At 37.7% G+C, this 14,490-nt stretch overlaps 1 protein-coding gene across 1 annotated transcript in view; it reads left to right on the top strand.

The window, feature by feature from the left end:
• LOC134632187 (coxsackievirus and adenovirus receptor homolog) overlaps positions 1 to 13,254 on the top strand; it is a 73,862-nt gene extending 60,608 nt beyond the window's left edge. The window contains exons 7-10 of the mRNA XM_063480842.1: positions 432 to 584; positions 1,247 to 1,369; positions 3,703 to 3,844; positions 12,911 to 13,254. Coding sequence (XP_063336912.1) covers positions 432 to 584; positions 1,247 to 1,369; positions 3,703 to 3,844; positions 12,911 to 13,127 — 635 coding nt within the window. The 3' untranslated portion in view covers positions 13,128 to 13,254. The remainder of the gene's footprint in view (positions 1 to 431; positions 585 to 1,246; positions 1,370 to 3,702; positions 3,845 to 12,910) is intronic.
• Positions 13,255 to 14,490: the final 1,236 nt, after the last annotated feature.

Genomic DNA, 14,490 nt, shown 5'->3' with positions numbered 1-14,490 from the left:
TGTGCAAATGTGCAACATGCTCAGAGTATTGTGTAACATTTTCAGTCTCACCCTAATGGGTAGCAATTTCGACCCTCTCACATCTCTTCACAACAAGATGGCATTGGTGTCTAAATTGTTCAGCCTTGCCATCATTAGCCATCAAGCTTTAACTCCATGAGGATTTGAAACATTAATTTGTCTTGGAGATGTGCTTTTTTGGGGTGAGTCATAGATTTTATAGCACATCTGAGTTGGAAAACAAAAACAAAAAAAACCCTCTGTATTGTTTGTATATGTGGCAAAACTCAGTCAAAAAGGTTCCCCCTTTTTCATCCTAAAGCTATAAAGCTGTGCTGTTTTATTTCTTTTTCTTTTCCCTTTCCTTTGAAAGGGAAAGAAATAGAATGGAAATGGCAATGGAAAATTATCCATTTGTTGTATGATTTCAGCGAAGCCGTCTGTACCTAAGTGCTGGGTGGAGGGAGGGGAACTGATTGGCAATCCTGTGTCTCTGCACTGCAAGTCTGCAAAAGGCTCCATTCCCTTAAAATACACATGGAGGAGAGAAAGAGCTGGCTCCATCCCTGATGGAGCCGCACAGAGTAAGTGTGACCTCTGCTGATGTCACAATGATACTGCACATCAAAGAGAATACGCGCATGCTCGAGAGTCTATGTATGTGTATATGCGTGTGTTGGAGGTTTGGAGGGGTGGGGGGGCGGGTGCCTTGGGACTGAGGCACTGTATTATTTGATGCTGTGTGAGCAAAAACTCAATGAAAATCATTTTCTTTGTGAGCGTCTATTATTTGCTAACTTTGTCACCTTTTTTCCCAAAAAATACATTTTTTTTCATTGATTGCTTACATGGCAAAACTCCTGGGTGGCAATATTTGATAATAACATAAACCCTGCAGCTTATTTTAAGCAAGACTATTATAATGGTGGCATTTTACCATGTTACTTGCATTTCTCCACATTAGTTCTCACTCTACAACTAGAAACATTTCCTTGTCCTTCCCAAACATATTTACTGCAAACTACATTGATCAGTGCCTTATATAAGCAGGAAACAACAAACACACTCTGCTTGCATGCATACGTAATGAAAATCTGCTCCAAACCTGCATACTAATGAGCTTCATATTTTTTGTTTTTTCGTGTAGAGATGGCAGTTTGATCAATTTTCATTTGAGCACCTTATAATGTACAGTATGTATACCCTGAATTAATCTATGCTTGTTGGCACGTGCTCATTTTCCCAGACAGTGTGACCGGAGAGCTGAAAATCAGCAACCACTCAGAGAGCTTTGCAGGGATCTACCTTTGTGAAGCAAACAATGCTGTTGGAGTAGAAAGCTGCATGCTGAACCTGAAAGCCAACAAACGTAAGAAAGCACGCTCACACAGACTGCTTGTGTTCACATGCATGACGGATGACGCACACATCAGATCATGAAAGACGTGGATGTTCGAGTTCATCCTCTTAAATCTCCTCTCTTTGTAGCTGTGCCAAAATCTCCTCTTTGCTGTGCTTTTCACACACTGTAACATTAGTGTGACGTTCTTTTTATGCTGTCTAACGATGATGGGAGAGGGACGCTTTCCGTGACAAGAAAAACATTTATTCGCTGAAAGTTTTTAGCCTTCTGTTTTTCATCGCTAACTTTTTTCGGTGTTAAATCACAAATTCACACAAGTGTAAAGCTATGATAATTCTGCTGCCAGCAGGTCTGCAGACCCTGTTGGCTTTCTACAATGCAGATGAAACAAAGCAAAAGCAGTGTCAAAAAAATATGTGGACTAATTAAATACAAGCAGAAACGCTACTCAATTTTAAGTGATATGCCTTAAATGAGGGCAATCTATTTACAGTAATACATCTAAACAAGACAGATATGAGGGGTATAGCAGATGAGTCTCACAGGCAATGAATCTGTTGACAGTGAGTGCACCAGTGGGAAGTACAGTCTGTGTTACAGCCTGCCAGTACAGATGAGATCATCATTTAGTTCAAGACTCACACAACCATCTGCATCCGTTGGATCCATAGCATGAGTTTCTCTTTGGGCCTTATGATCTTTGGAGCAGGCACCAATGCATCTCGTCAGGTCCAGACCCCCTTGAATAAGTGCTTAGATGTTAAGCTTCGAGCAGTGAATCATTCATAGTCATTCATTTTTATTCCAAGTGCAGGCTTCTGTCCTACACAAGAAGTGTCAACCCTTAGGCTCGTGGCCCTCAACCAAGGATTTGCAGCATAATTAGTGGCATATTATGGAATAAAAGCAGGTAGAAACAGTATAAAACTAGCATATTAATCCTGTTTTTAACTGCCAGGAAATATATTATATATTCATGCTTTTACATCTAAGTCTCAGGAAACCTACGTGTAGTTTTCATTGGACTACACTGATTTGGTCTACTATTGGCAATGGGGACATAATTTAAAACACAACTGTGTTCTCCAGTAAACTTGAGCTCAATGAGGTTTAATAGAAAAGCTTTCATTACAAAATGATATTTTTAACAATGTGGTTTAAAAAAAAATAATGAGTGACATTCCTGATCTGATAACAGCACTCAAAATCTGACAGGCATTGATGTCCCAGCATGATCTGACAATGTTTCAGTGTGCAATAATGAAACATCCATGATATGGCTTTAAGGTGTTTTGGGCCCATTGTCCTGCTGCAATATGAATCCTTCTCCACAAAGAGTGCCAACCACAGGGTGAAGCATGCCACGTAGCATGTCTCTATGAAAACTGGAGTGGTACTTCTCCTTGGTCAGGGTGAAAGTAAAATCACCCTACTATCATTCACTGTGAGCTTGATACACTGCAGTATCATTCTTTCCCCTGTTTGTCTCCTTTCACACACCTGTCTGCTAACACTACAAATCTCAAGCATCCACCATAAAATCCGGATATATTTCATCCCACGCCAAGAGTTGTTTCTCCTCCTGAGAGGTGGACTGCTACTTAATGTATTGATCTTTGGATGGTGTGCTTACTTTCGGTGTGCCTGATCATGCTTTGAATACAACTGTTGCACTTTCTGCAAAGGATTCTTGAGTACCATGCACCGTCACCTTAGAAACCTTCCGCCTATCCATTATTTGCCACAGAGAGAGAGCCCTTCTGTGTTTAGAATAATAATTTGACTTGACTTTTTCTTAGCTATGTTAAAATACTGCTACAGTTAAACAGAGTCAGCAGTATTCTGCTGGAAACCCAAGGGATTGCCATGCTTATAACAGGTGAGCAATGGCTGTAAGTTAATTTACTTGAAAAAGCCTCTCATGAGTATATCAAGTATATCAGCCAAGCACTTTGCATGTGTTAGTGTGTGAAAGGAGAGATGTGTTAGAAAGCATTTTGTAGAGCCAAGCTAAAGTGATATGCAAGTTCAAACTATTTACTCAAGAAAATCAGAAATTCATAAACCATTTTCAAGTACAGACAGACACAGATAGACAGAGTGAGGCCCATAAGTAATTGGATAACATCACAGTGTAGCCTCTGGTGTACAGAGGCACAGTTCAAATCAATCAAGATGTGACTGAACTGTAGACTTTCCGCTTAGAAAGGGGTTTAACAAAAAGTATGGCAATTAACTGTTTAGGAATTACAGTTTTTATACTTTTATTTCTTTGAAACAAGATGTTAAAACATAACTTCAGGGTGAATAATTTAATGTTTTTCATACTTATTTTGCAGCTCCAAACAGAGCTGCTGTGATAGTTGGCACCATTGTTGGTTCCCTGCTCCTCATCTTTATCTTCCTGGTCTTTGTTGTGCTTCTGTACTGGAAGTTGAGCAGCAGACATCGCTATGAGAAGGAATTTTCCAATGACATCAGGTACAGTGCAGATACACCAGTGCATTTTAAGATGATGATGATGGGTAGATAACTTACTTTGCTAAACTTCAGCTTCTATTAGTGCTGAATTTTACCAGCGTGCTGTGAACATTTGGATAGTACATTGTGTGATGTACGGCTTTTTAAAGATCAAAACCATGACACCAACGGCAGAGCTTTAACAGGCAGAGAGGCAATTAAACTGTAAGATATTAAACAACACACATCAAAGCCATTCAGATAAGAATAGAATATAAATCCCAGTTATCAATTAAAACCAAACAAGAAACATGCAAATACAACAAAAGTATAGGGAAAAAATAAGTTTCATGACACTCCATGTGGTAACATATCTCTTCTCCACCAGAGCTTTCTTTTAAAAAAATGTTATGATTCTTTTTTCTTTTTTTTTTTGTAATTTAAGATAAGATAACCTTTATTAGTCCCACACGTGGGAAATTTGTTTCCCACGTGTGGGAAAGTGTTTATTGAAGTTATGCATAAAATAAAATGTACAGTATTTGATGGCTTCCTTTGTTCTAAGACTCATATATGTACAGTAGTCTGGATGAAGTACTTTTCCTTCACGCAGGTATGAAAACAAGAGAAAGAAAAGGAACAAACAGAACAAAACACACAAACAAAGAAACATGTGTACAGATAGATACAGTTTGTAACTATATATATCCAGAGAGAGGGCAATTGAAAAGCCAACACACTCAGTAGCAGATGGTGACATAGCATTAGTACATGTTATTATAAAAAACAAACAAAATAAACAAACAAAAATTTAAACAATCATTCCTTCAATGATGAATATCAGCAATATCTGGCCTTATAGAACTCACATAACGGAGCCATTTTCTCCAGTGTTTTACAAATTTCTCATACTCAAAATTCACTAAAAAAGTAATCTTTTCCATCTTATAAATCTCAAAAGTTACATCAATCCAGCTGTTTAACGTTGGTGGATCCTGTGTTAGCCACCTTTTAGTCAGTGCCTTTTTACTTGCAGCTAGCAGCACACCAAGTAAGTATTTATCTATACCCTTTATGTCTGAGGGTATGTATCCTAAAAATATGGATTTGAAATCAAAGGGTAAATATGTACTAAATATGTTTTGCATCACTTTATGGACTTCTCTCCAGTAGTTCTTAATATTCTTACAATCCCAAAATATATGGTAGTGGTGTGCTGTTTCATAGCCACAGTTCCTCCAACATTCACAACTTCCATCATCATAACGCGCCTTGGGCAATGAAAAAACAAACAAAACTTTTCCAGCAGAACTCCTTCCATATATGTGATTTTGTACTTTTCCAATGAAAAGAACAAATGTTTTGCCATTCCTCTTCTGTAATTGCCAGACCTCCCTCTTTCTCCCATCTTTCTTTTATATACTTTGTTGAATAATTGCTGAGATCATGAAGACTTTTGTATATTTGTGAGATTACACCTTTCTGACTTATAAGCATTTACAAAGAGTTGGATAAATGGCCTCGCTGTAGTGGGTATTTGGTTTTTAACGTTTCGAGTATAGCAGTTTCTTAACTGTAAGTATCTATAGTGGTCTTGGTTTTCTAAATGAAACGTTTGCTTTAAAGTTTGGAAACTCATAATTTCACCGTCCTTTACAATATCACACATCGATGTAATTCCTTTATCTATCCAGTTTTTAAAACTAGGGTCTATTTGATTTGGTGTAAATTCCGAATCATATGCGCACCATTTTAATATTTTTATATGCTTCTCCAGCTTATTTTCTTTTACCACCATTTTCCAAACCCCTAGTGTGGCCTTTACCCAAGGATTTCTTATTTTGGAAATGTAGTCCTGTAAATTTTTATCTGCTAGAACTGCCTGTATATGCATATTGGTTATTGTTTTGCATTCAATTTCCTTCCATGCTGCTACATACGAGGGATCGCACCAGTGCAACACTGCCCTGATCATTGCTGAAGTATAGTATTTTTTTTTAAACATGGTAGGCCCCAGCCGCCGTTCTCTTTGGGCAATTGTAATGTTTTGTATCGTATTCTGGGTCGTTTCCCTTGCCATATAAATCTAGAGATCGTTTTATCTCATTCAATAAAATCTTTTTGATTAATCTGGAGTGGGAGGGTCTGAAACAAATATAAAAATCTTGGTAAAACATTAATTTTGATAGTTTCTATTCTAGAGCTTATGCTCAGACATGGTATATGATTCCATTTTGTAAGGTCCACTTTGACTCTTTGATATAAATGGTTGTAATTTTTGTCAAATAGTCTTTTTGTATCTTTATTAAGTGTTACCCCCAGGTATTTAATTGAGTCTGTGTTCCATTTCAGTGGATGTGCTTGTTTGAGCTTTTCAGATGGACTATAATTGTAGGGAAGGGCTTCAGTTTTACTTAGATTCAGTTTATATCCTGTTATTGGGCCAGTGTTTTTAAGACAGTTCATTACCTCCGGCAGAGACTCCTCAGGTGTTTTTAGGAATAAGAGTACATCATCGGCATAGCATGCTACTTTATGTTCCACTTCATTTATTGTAACACCTGCGATTTTTCTGTTTTGCCTTATATATTGGGCTAGTGGCTCCAGAAATATAGCAAAGAGAAGAGGAGACCAGGCACAGCCTCGTCTCACTCCCCTCTCCAATGTTAGAGGTTGAGTTAGGTGACCATTAATCCTAAGCCTTGCAGTCGGGTTATCGTATAATGCAAAATGTTATGATTCAATTCCTGTTCTCCACATTCATCACTACAATGCAGATTTTTTTTAACACCTTAAATCAAGGTGTTAATTTTATTCGGGGAGGGTAATGCAAATATAGTACACATGCTGACCCTATAACTTTTAAAACATACAGAACGGCAGTGGATACCACAAGTGTCTGGAGCAGTTTCTCAGATCTGTCTTTGAAATATCCTCCATGCTACACCATTAAAAAATATATATATATATTTTAAATAACAAACTTTAATGCTCAATCTTTTGCAATTTTGTATTTGTGGTTTAGTAGCTTAGGTGACTACATATTCAATTTTTTTCTGCAGCCTTTTGTAATTATAATTTAGAGAGCTTTACTTTTGGAAGGAATGTCAGACTTCCTATTTGATATAGAGAAAGCCTGCCAAGGTACAAGGTAATGTGATTTAAAAGTATTCTTTTACTACTAAAAAAAACAGAAACATGTGGAACATGGTTGCATTTTTCAAGCAAAAGCTTTTAAAATAATATTCTTTGCTTTATGGAGGATCAGTACATAAGATCATCAACTTCTGCACCCTAATTATAGCTTAGGGTAAAGACTAGAAACAAATATTTAATTCCATTGATTGCCTTTTTTTTGGGTGGCAGATCATAAATAGATAGCTATTGAAAGAAAAAAATGTTATAGCAGTGAGTACTGGTGTATATAATGTTTAAATCCCCAGTAAGCCAAACACAATTTGTCTGTAAGCACACAGATATTTTACTGAGTGAGAGAAAAATCAGGCACAGTCCATTAGATGTGGTGTGACAGCTTCTTCTTTTCTGTTCTTATATTTGAGACAGGTGGCCAGCTTTGAAAGTGCTGGTATTTTAACGCTGGTATTTCAAACAGCTTTGCGAATGCTGGTTTTAAGGGGAATTTTAGTAGATGTGAATTCTTTCTAACACAAAAGGATGTATTTTAGCCCAAAGTCTGATCAAGGTTTATGTAAACATATGTGTTATTTTAGATATCACCACTGTTAGAGGTTATATTTTGTAGGTAATGTACACTCCACAGAATTGCATTAAGGTTTGGACAGTCAAAACACAAAAATTGTCTTCAGCAAATCCCAGAGGTCTCCAGTGGGGGTAAGATCCAGACTCTATGGTGGTAAAATCCATGTATGAAAATAATGCTTTCTGAACCACTCATTCACAATTTCACCTCAACGAATCCAAATATGTTCATGCAATCAGGAAAGGAAAAAAAAGAAATCACTTGTTGGAAATTTATGTAAAAATTATATTTAGATAGCCAGCTGACCTTTCTAATGGGTGTGTGTGTGTGTGTGTGTGGGGGGGGGGGGGGTAAATCAAACCACAACTGGACTTAGAACTGTTTTCATGGGTGACAGTCGTGCGTTTGGCCCATTTTTGCACAACCTGCTGGATTTGTTTACTTTTTTGCTTTTATCTTACCTGATAGCCTAAAGGCTTTCGGGTAGAAAGCCCCGAAGGCTAACTTCCCCCGCTATTAGCGTCAGTCAATCCTACCTCCAAATACATCATTTCACTGGCTTGAAAAGATTTTGTAAAACTTTGCCATCCTCTGTAACTCTCTGCAGATTTCAAAAGCAGAAGATGTTCAAAGTGCATAATGTAAGGCAGTATTAAACACTGGCATGTAAACCATCTAAAAGCACTTTTAAAGAAAACTGAATTATTTAAAGTGAAATAAAATGTGTCCCACAAATATTGAAATAAATATGCAGAGAATGGAGTTCAATACATCCATCCATTTTTTGCTTATCCATTCAGTGTCATTCATGCTCCTGTTTAGAATCATCTAACCCTATTAACTGCATGTATTTAGATTGTGGGAAGAAGCCCGAGTACTCAGAGAGAGCCAGTGCAGATACAGGGAAAAAATGTGAACTCCACACAGAAAGGCCTCAGCAAGATGGTGGATTCAAACCCAGAACCTTATTGCTGTGAGGCAACAGCGCTGCCCCAAGTATAGTTTTTATTTTATAATTATATTTTTTCTGCTGTCTGGAAAATGCTTGCTAAGATTTTCCTCACCATATTGTCCAATATGTTGAAGGATACGCTAATTTCCCTGTCTACAACATTTTAGTGGGATTCAAATCTGGACTTAAACCTGGCCATTCCATAACCCTCCATTCCTTGTTTCTAAGACCTTCCTTGATGGACTTGTTAGCCTGTTTTGGATCACTATCCTAAGGTCCAGCTTTTGGACAGATGGCCTCACATCATCTTTAAGCAGTCTTTGATGATGCAGAATTCATGGCTAAATCAATGACTGCAAGCTGTCTGGTCCCTGAGGCAACAGAGCAACTCCAAATCATAACAGCAACATGCTTCACAGTTCGTACAAGGTCCCTTTCCAGAAAAGCTGCCTTTGGTCTGCGTCAAACATGTCTGCTGTTTAAAATACTTTGGAGCTATTTTTAAATCCCATGAAAGACTCACAGGCATCAACAATGTCTTTACTTAAGGCCTTAGAGAGCTCTTCAGATCTTGGCACGATGACACCATATACCTCAGCAGCAGAGAGAACACCATGCCCTTGATGTCAGAGGTTTAAATAAGACAGGTAACTCACTTCTAACGCATTTACATTTCAAATACATCAAACATGCACAGGATGTATGTATTTTTTCACATTATTACCTATGTAATTCCTGCTACATTTTCTTGGGGGTTTTTTGTACTTTGGCAGCAATGTTCAAAAAAGCTTTGATGTTTGGACTGTCACTTCTGGTAGGCCAGACCATACAGTTTTCAACAGTACACTTACTTGGAAATGGGGGCAAGTTTTGAAAGTTTAAATCTAAATTTTGTTTGTTGTCACTACCTCTAATTTTCCCATTAATTACATTTTTTTAATCTACAGTAGACCTCTGCAAATTGCGAATCCTCCTGTTTTTTAGCCTTTTTTTTGTGAAAATATTTTCACGGTTTAAAAATCCACATGTGAGAAAATCCAGTTTGTTCATTTCTGGGTTATTATTTTTAGTGGAGTTTGCCCCTAGAGCAGCACTGCGCTTGGTGTCCCACATGCCCTTTTTAACTAGTTACACAGTTTTCACTGTTCCAGGGGCAGGGGAGAAATGTTCTGCAGATGACCTCATGTTCTGACATCTCTGAAAGGATTTCTCCTGTTGCAAATAAACATTGTCTCACCAAAAAGACAAAAAAAAGAAAAAAAGAAAGAAAGAAATGTTGGAGTTGTGGTTCACATGCAGTTGAAAACAACCCACATGCTTTCAAAGTAGACATTGAAACGAGTGCAGTGTCAGTGTGGGAGGACAGTGTTGTGCACAGGAGACAGAGAAGCACTTCAAGCCACAATACTTATACACGGTTCTCCATATCTGTGACATACAGAGGTTCAACACTTTTCACATGAACAACTCATCAGAGAGAAATGCTAATAGATGGGAAATGGCAAAGCTCTAATAACTTGAGTGATGACAACTATAGTTAATGTCAAATCCACTGGGTACTTGAGTTTTCTGGATAAAAAGTAAAGAAAGCAGCTTGAAAAGTTCAGATTAGTCACAGGGAGAATCATATCAATTAAAATAGTGACTCAGCTCTCCATCATGGCCAAAACATGGGAGATATAGCATTTCACACTGAATCAAAGCACTGGGAGCACTGCTGCTGGACAGATACTTCTGACTACAGTGATCCTATAACTGAGGATGAAATTGGTAGATTGAACAGTGTGACTTAAACTTGAAAGCAACAGTTGCTTATTTAGACATCAAGCAAATATCAAGCAAAACAGTCATGCATTTGGAGTCAGATTGACGGATATTTTTGTCAGGTAGACTATCTATCGGCCTGCAGGGGGCTGAAGCCTGTCCAAGTTGATTTGTTTGATCCAGGCTTAACATAAATAATCCTAGATCAAATAATCCAGGCTTCAGTGTGTAAAGCAGTGTTACATTAATTACAGCAGATATAAAGAAGTCATTTTAAAAAGAAACAAACCCTTTGTATAATGATTTTTTTAAAACATCAAAAAATATTATAATTATACATTATTATGCAGGAAGAATGAAAATGAATAGAAGCACAGAAGAAAACAATCGGTATGAATCCATTAATAACTTGCAGCTAATTCTGTATGCAGGTTTACAGTTTTCAAATCAGCCTTTATATAAATTATGAGCGAAATGGTTTCACTAGCAGAATAAAGTAGGTGTGGGAATACCTTGGAAATAAGATACTAATTAGAGTTTAATTAAACTAGTACACATTCAGTTCAGGGCAGTTTTTTCCCTCATAGGATGCTACACCCAACACACCCAAGAGCCAAACTTGTCCAATTTTTCCATTTCTGCTAAACCAGCGTAAGTTTATGCCCTTTACCGACAAAAATATGCGTCCTTGGCTGGCACAGGAGAGAAGAAAATGCCAAATTCGATAGGTGTGAGGATGTTTTCTTTGACAGAAAAGCAGATTCCAGCTGGTATTTCAAAGTTACATAAATGCAGAATGCAAAGTAGCTAAGCTTGAAAGCTGGCAGTGTTGACGAGGAGAGATTGTATGCTTCTGTATGCTGTTGTCAGTGTTTCCTGGTTGAAACCACCACCAGAGTGAATGTTATGCTTTAGTAGAAGAGGAGAAATTTAAAGCAAGGTCTGCTGTGAAAGTAGGCACCCCTGGGAAGAGCCTCCAAATAGGCAAAAACAACAAAGGTCTCTGCTTTTACCTACAGGGAAACATTATTTTGCTCGGTAAATAGTGTATGTCCACTGTGTGTGCGCGTGTGTGTGTGTATAACAAGTATATAGAAGGCAACTAAAAAATAAGACTGCTATTTTTCATAAATACCACAATGTGTTTAAAGTGGGCTGTACTAAAACACTTTCAATTTTTATCCCATTGTTTTCTTCCTAAATGATTTCATTCCTTTTATTTTTGATGAATGCAGAGATATAACTGTTCATATCCTTCACAATAAGCATAACCCAAACCACTGACAGTAATGTAGGTTACATTACTACTTTAGCCACTAACCTTATTAGCCTAAACAAATGTTGAGGAGATTAAATAGCTAGTATTTGCAGCATTGCCTCTTATATATTTTAACGCTGGTATTTCAAACTGAAACAACACACTGAGCTTGTCAGTGTTTCCAAATAGAAATAAATCAATTTAGGATCCCAGCACAAAAACTGTTCAGTAATAATGCTAACAGCACTCTTTTCCAGAGCACTGCATTTGCTAAATCCAATGGCAATATTATTGTTCTGTTCTGATAAGAGAGGAGCCTTCATGTGCAGTGTGGTGTTCTTTGTAGCTGCTGCTACACTGGAGCTGGTTAATTTATGGCTCGATGTGCTTGCTCTTGTAAAACTACTGACATACTAAACATATTGGAATATGACAATTCTGATATGTTAAAAGCCTTCAAGGTTATATACAAAAGCTGTAGAACATTCCAACATAGACATCCTATAGTTTTTCGTTCCATGTTGGTTTTTGAGCTATGATATGCAAACTGCTCCAAAGTCTACACTTGCTGTTCTATCCATCTGTTTTGAAAGTACAGCCAGACCAACAACTTGTGTTGATTTGTTTTGGGCCAGCAAAAAAGCCAGTATTTAATGATTCTAGTGGAGTATTGGTTTGGACTTTATTATTGTTCACAGGTGGTCCTTTCTGAAGGAAATAATGTCTGAAAGTCCATTTGATGCAGTGGCTTTCTCCTTTGAACGTAAAGTTAGTGAGAATTTGGTTGGATGGGGGCATATTCACCCAAATAATAAGCTTATCCTGGAAATAAAGCTAGACATTCATACTATGAAAGCTTAACAGTTAAAGTGGATCTACAATCCATGCATCCATTCATTCTCTTCCACTTCTCTAATTCAGTGTTGCAGGGGGGCTGGAGCCTATCTCAGCTGCCACTGGGTAAGAAGCAGGGGAAAGGCAGACAGACAGACAACATTCACACCACTGGCCAATTTAGAGTCACCAATTAATCTAACCCCACTATCTGTATGTCTCTGAAGTCAGAGTACCCAGAGAGAACCTCCCCTATACAGCCAGAAAATATTTTACAAAAAGTATTTTTTGTAAAAGCCAGATTGCTTATTTGTTGCCAGTTAGAGGACTCTTATAGCTCTCTTCTGTTTGGCATGGGGCTGTTTTACCTAAGGAGTAAGAACTGCTAGTTGTCAGTTTTGGACTAATTACAGTAACAAACCAAACATGTTAAACTGTAACTTCTAATATATTTTAGTATTTCAGTTCAAATCATCACCCGTTTTTGCCCAGCTTCTGCATTTACTGTCTGTAGAAATTCTCCTTTAACTCCCTCTATTCCACTTTTATGTCAAACAGGGTAGACGCGCCACCTCCTGACAGCCGCCCCATCAGCCGTCACACAAGCCAGAGCGCCAGTCAGCTCCCACAGGTCACTTACTGCCAGGTTGATGGCACTGAGGTGATGTCGTTGAATGAGGGACTCAGCCACACTCCTTCCAGCACCAGCCACGGACACAGGCCGGTCAAACACACACCAGCAGAGTATAACAGCAAATATGGATATGCAGTGTGACACTCAGAGCGAGCTGAATTAAAGAGAAGTTTCAGGACAGTTTGAAAACTTGAAACTGAAAATATGCAGTAGTGGCAGTCCTGCCGAGACTTTAATTAACTAAATTCAAAGCTATGCACTGTGAGGATTCTATGATAACATTGTTCAATGTGATTGCTTTAAGATAATCTTAGTAAAAGGAAGTTCTGGTATTTGATTGGCTTGGATATATTAGATTGTATCATTCAACATTTAGGTGGATGTCTATAAAGCAGATCATCAAAATATGTAGCTATAAAAGAGCATTAATTCAAGAAATTCAGAAATTCACTCTACTGTGGAATTTGGAGATTGACGTTTAGGTGTTTTGTGACACAATTTTGCAATAAAAAAAATGAAAAGAATCCAGTCTCAAATTTAAACCAAAAGAAATATTTATTCATGATAGACCTCATTTGGAAATACTCAACCATCCAAAAAATGTACACGAGTAAGTACTTATTTTTTTCTGAGGATGAACTGACAGGAGTTGAAATATTAATAGCCACATGCAATGGGTTCTTGTCCACTACAAAAAAACAAAACCAAAACAAAACAAAAGAAAAAAGTGACTACAGCTGATGTCCCCCAAACCCCTTATTCCAGACAAAAAGGAGGCTTCCTGTGTGTCCCCGTTACACAGTGGTAGGACTTTGTGTTTTCCAGGGCATTTGGCCTTTGGAACAATTCACATCTTAGACAGTTACATGTTTAAAATCTAAACATTTTGGCATCCTCTGCTCCATAAGCCTTTGTGAACCAGCCAGAGCTGATGTGCTCAGTGTTTGCACTTTACTTCCAAAGGTTTTTGTCAAGTTGGTTCAAGCTGTAATGACTGACTTGTGTTTTTGACCTATTTGCAGCAAGAAAGCGGTCTTCATTATAAACATCTACATACATTCAAATTTTAGCAAAGCCTTTTTTATTGGTTGTGTGTGCTGAATCAATACAATACCAAGCATGACCTCATTCACTGCTGCTGCTATTTTTAGATCACCCTGTGTGGGTCCTGTTCTATCCCCTTCCACTCTAACTCACACTAGGTCTCCCACATTGTGTCAAAATGGCAACCATTCAGCTTAAGAGTGCGCAGCCCCATGATGTCAGGAACGCATATGCCTGAACTGCACTGTAAAATGTAATATTGTGTTTAATTAAAAATATTAAATAGGCTGAACTCAATTTTTATCAATTTGTTATTAGAACTCAATTTAAATAAGTTACCAGTACTTTTTATGCAAAAATGCTGATAAACTCGATTAATTTGAGCTGTCCTAACTTAGAAAAACTAAGTAAGCTGGAAGTTTTGCTTCTCAGGGCGGAAGGATGAAAGATGTGTTTTGAA

The sequence above is a fragment of the Pelmatolapia mariae genome, linkage group LG7 (genome assembly GCF_036321145.2).
Source record: "Pelmatolapia mariae isolate MD_Pm_ZW linkage group LG7, Pm_UMD_F_2, whole genome shotgun sequence".
NCBI lineage: Eukaryota > Metazoa > Chordata > Actinopteri > Cichliformes > Cichlidae > Pelmatolapia > Pelmatolapia mariae.
The sequence above is the reverse complement of the archived record's forward strand: the minus strand, read 5'-3'. Positions and strand labels throughout refer to the sequence as shown.